We start from the raw sequence: 12,531 nt of genomic DNA, 5'->3' as shown, positions 1-12,531 counted from the left end.
TACCCACAAACTTTTAATTCAGTTGGATTTGTCTCCTCTTTATGACAGTTTTCAATGTCACAAACTCAGAAATATATGTTTTAGTTCAAGAAACGCTTTACGATTTAGTGACATCTAATGATGAAGGTGCAGATTGCAGCCAAGTGAATACCTTCCACCTCGTTCTCCCTTTCTGAGCATATAGGTACAGTATTTATATAATTTGCTCTATCTAAACATTTCGATAACCCATTCTGACATCGGCCATAGTTTTTCTTTTTCTTTTTTGTATGCCACCATGTTGACTTGGAACTGACACTGCAAGCTGCCCTTGATCAGCTGGAACATACCCACCTTGCAAGTTTGCTCTCCTACCTTGGCTGGCTTATCATATGATGCTAACCTATGATATTAACTACACTTTTACATTACATTTATTCTAATTAAATCTATGCAAACATAATCATTTCATATGCCGGCCATTGAAACAACATCCAAAATGACAGAGTGCGGTGAAGTGTGATCAGCTACGCGTTGGTTGGTGGTCCTGTTGGAAGGGACCTTAAGTGATCCAAGGCAAAGGCTTTACAACTGGTGGACCCACGTGTTCCAGGAGGTAGAAACCGATGTGCCAGGAGTCCAGTTGGCGTGTTCTCGTTAGCTCTGGCTAGCAACCTTAACGGCGAGAGAGAAATGTAGTCACTGCTCAGAGGTCAAGATAAGTAGCCAAAGTGATGACAGCAACCATTAGCCATCAGCTGTCAATTAAAAGTCCACACCATAGTTAGGAATACATTTGTGGCCTTATATAATTTTACCCGATGAGGTACATAAGAATTCACCTGTCCTACAATTTCAAGCAATCTCTGGAAACTGTTTTTTCAACCAGGTTTTAAATGTGTTTATTTCTTCTGCAAAGTTGGACATTTGGAAATGTAGATGTAGGAAGATGAACTTGGTCATGAAGTTAGCCTCTAGTGGTCAAGTGGGAAGCTGCATTTTTTTTTTTTATATATTAAAGAACACATAATATGACTTTTTTGGGGGGTAAAATCAATACAATGTCCGGAGATCTTTAGGAAATTTGATGAATCTGTGACATGCCCTGGTCAAAATAGCACAAAGATACAGTGCAAAGATATCCTTCACGTACACAGTTGTTTATACGTGGTTGTAAAGGGTGGAGTCAGCCACTTCATGTTACACCAATCCTTTGCTCGATGCGGTGAACCTGTTTGGAAACTGTTGTAAAAGCTCTGAGCTGTCTACTTTGGACTAGGTTCGGAAAATATAATGATGTGAAATAAAAAGAGGTAAATTGAGATAATGATGGAGAGGCTCTGACCTGGACTTATGGTGTCACGTGGTCTTCCACATCATACTGAAAATGTAAAGATGCCTGTGAGTTTTTCTCTTTAAAATTAAATTCTTTATAATCCCAAAAGCCTTTTGATGACTATGAAATATTGACTGCATTTTTTCTTAGTGTTTGCATCATGTGTGAGAGCTTGCACTCTTCCCCTTCCTTAGCCTAGATGAATTACACCTGTACTTTTCCTGCAGAGATTGTGTCTGACGGTAGCAAACAGACACCCTCATCACAATGCTGTTGCTCGTCCTTTGTTTCACCAAATAGAGGTCAGTGGCAACATCAGGGCTCGAGTAGCATGTTCAGTCCTTCAAGCCCTCCTTCACGTGCGTTAACTACCTTGGCTTCCAGCACATCATCTTTGATCTCCCAATCTGCCACCACAAGATCAACACCCTCAACCTTAAAACGCAGTGGGAAAGGCAGTTACGTGTCTTCGTGCATTACAGCAAACACCTGTCAAAGAGGGGAATAACATTAAAAATGCAGCAAGAAAGTGTTTAGCATCATCATCATCATCATTATCATCATCATCATCAGCTAAATGGGGCGACTCTGAAGGAAAGAGTTTTATGGTATTGCTAGTAGTCAAAAACCATCGCACATCATGATGCATATGCAATTTCTGCATAGGGAGTTGCTCTTTTTGATTTTCATGTAATGTGTGGGTGTGATCGTGATATTTTAAGAAGAGCCTGAGATATGTAACTTCCTCAACTGAGATATGGAACATCGACCCATCTCAGAATTGCCTTACAATCTTAAATCTTTGGCAGGCTACCTAGGTGTATCAGCGATTGATCAAAAATATTTGTGGACCTACTCAAATTCTTATGTTTTAACATGTAATACATTGAAATCTACTCCTGTAGAGTTGCATGCATGACTTTAATTCAGATCCTCATACCCCCTTCTCTCTCTCTCACATGCTAGTCACAGCTCCTCATCTCTTAATACACACACACACACACACACACACGCTCACCTGGCATGGGAAGAATGCTCCTCGGGTTACACTGTCGCCAGCTAGATGTGGTGACTTTTTTTTCAGAAAGTTTCAGCAGCTTCTATTTCACACAAGTCCCTTGTTCCCTTGTAGCAACCTTTTGAACAAACCTTAATTACTTTCTGAGCCAGACAGTCCCTTCTGATTCAAGCGTAGAGAGGGAGATCCTTTGTCAGTGCATTACCGTAATGAACATAATGAGTATGGCCTTCACATTTGGTGGCAGCTAATCTGATTAAGTAGATGTTTATTTCAGGAGTTCAATTTATAAACGGAGTAAAAGAGAGGTGCACTCTTTAAAGACCAGCAGCAGGTCAAATGTGGACGAGAAAAAGTCCCTTTTGACCCCACTGACATTTCATGAAAACTGCACAAACTGAAAACGTAAATGCTAATTAAAAAGTTTCCAGTGGATGTGTTCACCATCTATGATTAGTGGTCTCAATGGAGACTTAGTGGACAAGATGAGGGGCAGACTATGTAGGAAGGCGAATATACCATAGTCCAATTGTATGCTATAATTGGCCTACAATCCCTTTGGCAAGATACACAGCATCATCCTTGCTTTATCTCCTCCCGTTCTCCCTCACACACCCACTGCATGACCATAGTGGTACACACACTCGTGTGGGTGTGCATAATGCCTCCAGCTATCAAAAACATAATAGATAAAAGCATATAGGAAGGATTTTTTTTAGGTACCGTGCAAGGGCACAGCCACGTTCATTAAAACTGCCCGGATCACCTTGGGAGTGTTTCACTGTCTACAGAGAACTGGACTGGAATATTTTTGTATTTCTGTCACAGATCCATCCGTAATGAGCTCGATACACTGGCTTTGGTAATGAGGTACCCAGAGTTGTTTGTTACCTCAGTGGTTAACTGCTGTAAGTATTCAGGCTTATTACTGCATCCATATAATGACAAGGGCATTGGGAAAGGATGTGTTTGGGCTGCCAAAAAAAGGGCCTGCAACATGCCCACACAAGGTTTTCTTTTGGCAGTATTAAAGACGGATTTGAAAAGATGAGCTGTCTGTCAACCCTCATTCTTCTTCGCTCTTCTGGCTGTCTGTCTGTTAAACACACACACATATACATTTATATAAATATATACACACAAAACACTCAGTCCCTTCTCTGTTCCTCCAGGCCCTCAGAGCAACTTTCCAATTAACCCGCTGTCGCTCTCCGCCAGTTCTTTGAAGTCGTTTTACATGTTGCTCTCCGATATTTGTTCAGTGTGTCTCGAGATGAATATTTCTGACACATTTGATTGTAAAGTGTTTTCAGCAGAGAGACCCCCATCGTACTTAATTTTGTGTAAGTTAGCCGGTCTGTGAATGCCCATAAAAGCCGCTGAGGGATCCGAAGCTTACCGAGTGGAAGGAGTGTACACACTGTTACAGCATTATGTGGAACAGAGCGAGCCGGTTAACGAGATGGGACTGAAGAGTCCTGAACATGAACGCCATCCTTATCAATTACAGTCAGAGTAATTTCAAATAATCTCTGCATACGAAAAATAATCTGTTTTGTAATAATATTAGTTTTCATTGATGCTGTAAATATTTTAATTAGTTCTGCTTTTCTAAATAATTTGTGGGATTCTATGATTTTTCAGCAAGATTTGTTAAATTATTTACCAAAGTGTTTGCACTGGTAAACATTTGTAAAACACACCTGTGTTATTAGCAGTGTTGTAGTCGCATCACCAAACTTTTGATTCCTAGTCCAGTCTTGGGTTTAAGTCCATGTCATTGAAAAGGAATCAGGGCAGGGTGTTGGGCCCACTGTTGATCCAGGTCCAAATCCAAGTCGAGTCCAATTCAACTGACACAGCTGTCAGCTCTTCACACACAAGCACAGTCTTCAAAACTCATTTTAAGCATCTGGAAGCATACCCATACATGTTCTTGACAAATTTCAAAAATATAACACTCACAATCACATTACCATATTATTCGCACTATAACTAAATATATACTAAAATCCTTAATTTTTCTCAAAAATCGGCAGTGCACCGTATATAGTCCATGGGCCAGAGCCCAAAATTTCACTTGCCAGCACCACTCAAGGTGACACAACTTACTTATAATTTTTGAAAATGTCCATGTCTGTAGATGATATTCTGGTATGATAACCCTTCCTGAGTGGCAGCTGTATCAGTTATCAGCTCATGAAGTTACCCACCCCCTTCAGAAAATTACACTTTAGATGCTGGTGCATATCCTGGTTTAGACTCATGTACAGGATATCTGTCAATGTTTCACAATATTGTCTTTGGTATCATTTTAAAGGGGACCTTTTAAGCATTCATTCAAGCTAAGATGTGATACTTTTTTACTGAATCCTTATGGTCCTGTGAGTATTCCAGTTTTTATATTTTGTGTCTCTGTTGTTCCTAGATGACACAGGGCTAAAAGATAGTATATCATTTAGGCGAAAATTTGTTTAAAAATGTGTGTTGTTTATAGTTTAAAGAGCTACAGTGACCTCTATGTTGGTCAGAAAGATTCACATCTTAGCTTGAATGAATGCTTAAAAGGTCCCCTTTAAAATGATACCAAAGACAATATGGTGCAACATTGACAGATATCCTGTACATGAGTCTAAACCAGGATATGCAGCAGCATCTAAAGTGTAATTTTCTGAAGGGGTTGGGTAACTTCATGAGCTGATAACTATGATACAGCTGCCACTCAGGAAGGGTTATCATACCAGAATATCATCTACAGACGTGGATATCTTCAAAAAAGTTTTGTCACCTTGAGTGGTGCTGATATCTGGTCTGGCCCATGGACTATATAATCCGGTGCACCTTATGTATGAATTCTTGTTGTGTTTACTGCCAATTGTTTTACCAATTTTATGTGTTGCACTGTGTTCAAAAATCTGTCCAATGGTTTTAGTGCGGACCATTCCCAGCGGACACAGGAACGCTGTATTAAAGTCGGTTATGGGTTGCAACATCAGACAACAGTAGATAACTAATGTCGTGCTGGCAAACAACCATCATCCAACATCTAGTCCATGTTACCTTACTATGATTAGACGTCAAGCCAACGTTTTCAAATCTATATCATAATCCAATTATAGTCAAATTTTGGACTACAACCTTGTTCCAACTTTACACTAACTTTAAGCGTTGGCTATCACTGGCAACGATGAACCAATCAGAGAACAGGATGTATTAAAACACTTACTTCCTCCATTTTTTATTTGTTATTGTGAATGAGTTGAAGAAAGTTCGACTTACCAGACTGTTTTGTTTCGCTTTATATCTGTTTTATCATGCGCCTTAAAACCCGGTGCACCTAATGGTCTGCAAAATAAGGTATGTTTATTGTGTTTTATTGCATGTTGCATGAAATTAATATTACACTTAATCAGACTGTAAGTCAAATCATTAAGACATACTGCATTGAAATAAAATGAAGTCTATTTACAAAGTCTAAGGACTCATTTCTGACTTCACAGCCCAAATGTAGTTCATGCACGAGACCAAGTCCTACTTGGACTTGCATCAGACTGAATTCCAAGCCCTGTTCTTGAGTACTTCACACCTGCTTATGCTCACTCTGGATTAAAACTCTGGAAGGGTCTCATGATATAATGAGCTTTAAATCGTCAGCATCAAATCTGATTTAGAATTGCTTCCTAATCAAACCATGTTATTGACTGAATGTGAAGAAAGAGAACACTGACGGCAGGTAATGTAACAGACAGTTCATGTAAGGCATCATCCCAGGTTGCACTGGCCTCTTGCAGACTGAAGCATATCAGTTGTTGAAGTGATACAGATGGGTTTGAGTGCAGTCCTCCTGAACAATAACAGCGTTGCCGTGGCCCCGTCTTATGCTGATTTGCTGAAAGTTAACTTGAGCCAAAGGGAATTATAACAACATATTTCATCACAAATAGGACAAAGTATGAAGACTTTTTATGTATAAATGAATAAATAGCGAAGACGCACAAGTAATGGGAAATAGAAGATGACAGCAGCATTGTACATACGTCATTGTTTTTAACATTCCACATGTTGTCATGTGTTTGCATAGAAACAAGGCAGAGTGGTTGCAGAACCAGAGCCCTAAGCCATCTGCTTTTGATAAGGACTGTTGTTATACTAACTTAAAACAAAACAAAACAAAACAAAAAAGAACTCGCATATGGATGTTTTTGTTTTTGAACCAGTTCAGTTTAGTTTTTTTCATCGATCCATTTTATACCCCAGTCAGGGTCTGTTTGCAATAGATTGCCCTCAAAATAATTTGTGACGGAGGCCTTTTACTGAAACAAACCAATATGGAGGTCAAACTAATTATGGCTTCAAAGCAATTTTAACTAGTTTACTTTTTCATTCAGTTTTGGAAAAAACAATGATTGCAAATGCTAATGTTGTTATTGCAGTTGAAGGAAAGAAATAAATAAAGAGGTGAATAATTATTAAAATATTTTTCAATCCTCTTAGAAAGACGCTGTTCTCTTTATTCTTCACTTTTGTCTTTGTTTATTGCAGGAGACAAAAAAAGCTTTGCATCATCTGCACACGGGCTTATGCTGTCTCATTTAGGAGATGATTTGTATTTTCAGTTCCTGCTGTGGTAACAACACTACAGGGGTAGGAGGAAGGTAATTTTTTCAGCTTCTGGGGCCGGGCAGATTTTGAGCACGTCTCAACTAAGTGTCGGTGCAATTAAAGTCATGTTCAGGATTACAAAACCGTGGAAGCATGATAATATCGCTACCAAACAGGTGAAGGGCAACAACAACACAGCCAGACAATTATGGATTACTTCTGACAGGCCTGTTTACGGCATCCCTGAGAAAATAAAACACTTCAGAGTTATTAAGTTGACTCGTGACTCTGCATGCGAATTGTAAACAAATCCTTGATCTCAGAGTTAGGCGCATTAATAATGATGCATCTGTTATCTGTTAAAATTAATGAAATGCATCTGATGTTGTTTTACATGAGCTGATAAAATAGTTTTCAACTATGAATAATTGACTTGGTCCCACCAGCACTTTAAAGGGCAGATAAAGTAAACAACACATTAGTTGAATTATAAGTTGAATATTACAAATGGATGACTTGGTGATTGGCCCCAGAGCATTAAATGAAGCAAAGAGCTGCACTCTTCTCCAGTAAATAATCTCTAACGATAGTTTCATGTAGTCTTTTAACAATGTACGTGAGCTATATTGCTTTCATGTGAAATAATTGTGATACATGATGCATGAACTCTGATGCTTCTTTAGTTCAGATGTAATTTGCTGTAAAAAGAGCAGGAAATGTGTCTATATTTATTACCACCAATGAATCGCCGGTGATACATTTTAGCACTTTAGTTTTAATGTTGCTGTAGGCTTGTAATCAGATTCCTGCCGATCCTGAATGTCAGCCGCGTCAGCAGCCACAGCTCGTCAGTGCTGTTTTAGACTCCCATATCTCAGTCTGCGTCCAAAGCATCATGATGCTCTTCTGGTAGCGCCCATGGTGCAAAGCGGTGCTCCAGCCAAACTGCGACATTTGTTCTGTGGCAGATACACCTAGTGCCTTTTGTTGCACCTTATCAGTTAATATAGATTCAAATTAAGTTATTGTCAGCCTTGTCAGCCATAGTCTGAAAATATATAATTTGGTGAGCTGTGCAGATTTACAGGGTTCTGCAACATCAGAGTGCGAGATCAGAGTTGAATTATTCAGCATACTCAGCTTAATCACCACCCAACATCACGCTACATTTACTGTCTCGGAGAAGCTGGTAGTACAAAGTATTGTTGGAGTTGAGGGATCGGAGGTGGAGAGTCTCACTCCACCTTCTAAAGCAGCCCCTGTTAACATGTACATGCTTGGGGAGAGTGCTTTCCAACTTTATTACCATGGTTACAAAGTATGTCACTTAAATTTCAAATGTAATATTCTTATGTTTGTATAAATTATCTTCACACTTTATGCAGAAGAGCTCTGTGGACTAACCCAATCAGTCTTTGTTGTGGTAAAACCTCCGAGCTATCAGCTGTGTAAAAGTCTTAAGCCTTTCCCCAGCAGGTGCACCTTGTGAATTCGGCTTTCAAGTGGAGTGAAGTGGCCCACCAGCTGAACCGCGTTTCAGTACTGCAGCACAAAAGTAGTCTGGTCTGGCCAGGACTCCTCATTACTGTCACATAGTTTTGTTTATGAGCTTAACCACTCACCGCATAGTGTCAAACCTCAGCCAAAAGGCCGTGTTTCACACTCCAGCCCATTATGCTGCAGCTGCATTGCGTCAAGTGGCTATGCCACAACCTCGTTTAGGGGTTTGTTTGTGCAGAACGTGTTTATTTCTGGTCTTTGTGTTCGTGTGTACCCATGCATTTATGCATTTCCTTTGTATATGAGTGCTCCTCTGGGTTTCTGTCCTTCCCTGTTATGATACTGCCTTGCTTTAAACTGACACTTTCACCCACAGCACTGTTGACAGAGAATGCCTTACCCAACATTAGTATTCATGATGTTGTCCTTTGTTGTTCTGCACGTCCATTGATTACATATTTCTCTGTTTTGTGACAATCAGTATATTTTTTTTTTTATTTCATCTGTTCTAACTCTGAGATTTCTTTGTGGTGTGAGGAGGTAGTAACGGTCCGTCTGGTTTTCTCCTCTCTGCTTCATGTGCTCGTCGATCAGAGAGCCAGCTGCTTCCTGGGAATAACTTCACCACCGAGTGTAACATCCCTGGAAACTTCATGTGTGGAGATGGGAAGTGTGTCCCGGGCGGCTGGCAGTGTGACGGCTTACCGGACTGCTTTGACAAGAGCGACGAGAAAGGCTGCCGTAAGTTTACTCCCTGACGTGAAATCTCTTTGTGGGCCCACTGGTGCTGCTTCAGAAGCATTAAGCAAGATCGCTTATGTCCAATCACATCATGTTGTTTCATCTCTTAAACTCTTCATGTTTTACGGTGTTGCAGTCTTACGTCTTTTCCCTTCCCTGTCCACAGAGCTATAATGGCCAGTTACACCTAATTCTCTGCCAACGTAGATTAACTTCCCTCCTCAATCCCCCAATCACTCTTCCCTACTCCAGCCCCCTTCCACCCCTTTTTCTGCAACCCCCTCAGCCCAGTTTAGCACCAGGGCAAAATTTAATACCATCAAAGCAAAGGCCGATTACTTCCTTGCGCAGGAACAGCGGCGCGTGCATAATTTCACTGTAATGCTACAGTACTAGTTCATTTTTGAGCCACATTTTTTATTTGGCTTTGATCTCACCGGTTTGCTATACTCCCCTCCCACTTTAGCCAGAGACAGGTTTGTTGATGAAGATTGACTCTGAGTCACACTCCTGTTTTCCCGCCTCTGAGTACCTTTCTAATGTGTCTCATCTGTTTTGTTTTGTTTTTTTTTGGGGGGGGGGGGTTCTGTCTTTTTGGCTGCCGGCCTGCAATTTAATTTGTACAATCTTTTTTTTCTTTTTAATTAGAAAATGACGCACCTCTTCTTGAAGCAGTGTTCTTTCTTCTACCGGTTTATTCTATGCAGGAAAAAAAAGAAGAGAAATCATATGTTGGTTTGCCCTTCATTCTGTCACGTCTCCTTATTTCCCCCCTCACCTCCCCAGTCACTGCAGTCCCTGTTGTCTGTCAATGACGGCTCAGGGAACAGGCAGACAACTCCCATGGCATCTTGGCACACATGCAGACACACACGGCGCACAAAGCTAAACTTTGCTGTCACCAGTCATCTTAGTTTGTGACGCCTTATTCATTTAAATTAAATATTCTGAATTTTTTTTTCAAATGCAAACCAACCATTTCTTTAGTTTACCTTTGCAACTAATATATGCGTTGCATTAATAGTCTACCTGCATGGATTCCTTCTGCGCTCCAGCCCCTCATTACTTTGTGACTTCAAACTGGCAGCATCATGGAAAAACAATGCAGAGATTGATTTAACTTAAACCTATAAAAAAAAAGAAAAATCCACCATTCCAGTTTCTTGCTGACAACACATGTGCAGTATACTCTCAAAGATAGAAGATATCTCGAAGCGTCGCACTCAGCCTGCCTTGGCTGTCAGAGTACTATTTGTGTTCGATGTAGAGATCTACAATAACTCCTCCGGCATAAGTGGGCCTTATTATCCTAAAATAGATGGCTAGTTGTCAGATGACTGCTTCTTGAAAGGAGAAAAAAAAAAGAAGAAAGAAATCCCTACACAAACTCCTGCAGAAACCAGCAGGCTGATTGGAGGGGTAGAAAACAGGGGTGTGAAGGAAGGAAATGGGGCAAAGAAGAGGATTCATTATGAAGGTGGTTTCAGCAGGAGTTCTGTCAGGATGCGACTATCTGCGAGGAGCACAATGCCTGAAAACTTTGAAGCTGCCGCTCTCCTTTCTCTGTTGGTGGAATCGTAATTAGTCACCCCAACTACAAAACACACAGACACACTTATGACTGTAATTAACTGGGGTTATAGACGGCTGCTATCACAGCTGACAGGTTGTCGACTTCCTGTCGCTCACTCTCCTGTCAGGCAGCGACATGAATACTGTGTGCAAATATAGACCTCTAAAAAAAATTTTTTTTTTAAATCACTTGAATTTTTGGTGAAATGTTGCTGTTAGGTTGACTTTTATGGCTATAAAATAATGTTGTGCGTTTGCTGTCCTTTGCAGTCACAGTGGTTGCTAAGGAGGCTGTGCAGTGTTGACCATCGCAGGATATTACATTTCCTCCCATCGGTAATGTGAGCAGGTGATTTCTGTCAGGAAGTTCCCCCAAAAACACTTTAAACCAATTGATCTTCAGTTATTGGAATGTCATTGGAGTTAAACAAGGTCACATTTAGATTTAATCAACCCTTTCTGTCTCTCCGTGTATCTGTCAGGCATGCTAATGTTGTGCTTAACATGCATATATACACAGCTACAGCACTAATGGATCAACATATTTAGTTCAGCGTGGCATTTTCTTTCTTTTTCTTTTTTTTTTTTTTTTTTACCCCTGATCAGCAGCTATTTTTATCACATGCATTTGCGCCAGAAGACAGCTGTAGCAGATCCCCTTTAAGCCCATTAGCCAGCAGATTGTGCTGATGTGGATGTCTCTGATCCAAGGAATACTTATTGGGTGCCTGAACTAAAGGTCACATGCGGTGACATCTCCCTGTTGTCCCATTGATCAAGCTGTGGTGTCTGTTAAGCAAATATGTCATGTGGAAGCACAAATGACCATGAAGCACTTTTGACTCTTGCAGATAATGTGGCAACATCAGCTGTAGTCAGAATCTGGGTTTACGCTGTGCACACTTTTGCTAAAGAGCAATCAAACACACACTCTTGCACCCGTCGTCCAATCAGCAGCACAGCATTTCTTTTTCTTCCTTGAGACCAGTCCACCCACACTTGAACTTCACTTGAACTTCCTTCTGGAAGATTTAATCTTGCCTCAAAGGTTTCTGTATTGACGTGACTTATTTATTTCAGTACCATCCAAAAATGAAATTCTGTTTGCTGCAGATGCGTACCATTTTACTTCGCCTGACCGGCCAGGAATTGTATCTTTACTGATCAGGAGTGATTTTTCTTTTACCAAGAAAGGACAGGCTTCTATATTTCACCCAACTCGTCCCGTGCTTGTCTTTTGTTTGTTTGTTATTCTAGTCCCTTCCAGCACAAGGGTCAGTCTGAGACATGTAAACACCTTTTGCTGATTTCTGTGCAAAAGGAAGTGAGCCACTATCACGTAAAAGCCGTCTGCTTGCATTATAAGATGTGTCTTTTTGCTGACCTCCTGTACGGTGTCCTGCGGGAACTTTTCTGTTTTTGTTGTTGTTAAACTGTTGTTTCCTGGGGATTAGGAATGGGCGATATTTTACCGTTCACGATATACCGTCAAAAAAATTCCCCACGGTAAGAAATTGCCATCTCGCGGTAAAAACGATAAAGGAAGGAAGGAAGGAAGATGAAAGAAAGACATGAGCCAGAAAGAAAGAAAGAAAGAAAGAAAGAAAGAAAGAAAGAAAGAAAGAAAGAAAGAAAGAAAGAAAGAAAGAAAGAAAGAAAGAAAGAAAGAAAGAAAGAAAGAAAGAAAGAAAGAAAGAAATGATGATGAGATAGGTTTATAGTTACAAAGGTGGAGTTGAATTAGTATTTTTTTCTATATTTTTCTATTTTTTCTATCGTCATT

General features: G+C 40.3%; 1 protein-coding gene across 3 annotated transcripts in view; it reads left to right on the top strand.

The window, feature by feature from the left end:
• The window catches only part of ldlrad3 (low density lipoprotein receptor class A domain containing 3), a 124,050-nt gene that overhangs the window by 36,451 nt on the left and 75,068 nt on the right, over window positions 1-12,531 (top strand). For all 3 annotated transcript variants that reach the window (XM_061721490.1, XM_061721489.1, XM_061721491.1), the window contains exon 2: window positions 9,030-9,176. In XM_061721490.1, coding sequence (XP_061577474.1) covers window positions 9,030-9,176 — 147 coding nt within the window. The remainder of the gene's footprint in view (window positions 1-9,029; window positions 9,177-12,531) is intronic.

Source organism: Cololabis saira, chromosome 5 (genome assembly GCF_033807715.1).
Source record: "Cololabis saira isolate AMF1-May2022 chromosome 5, fColSai1.1, whole genome shotgun sequence".
Classification (NCBI taxonomy): Eukaryota; Metazoa; Chordata; class Actinopteri; order Beloniformes; family Belonidae; genus Cololabis; species Cololabis saira.
Note: the sequence above shows the minus strand (reverse complement) of the source record. Positions and strands in the feature narration are given on the sequence as shown.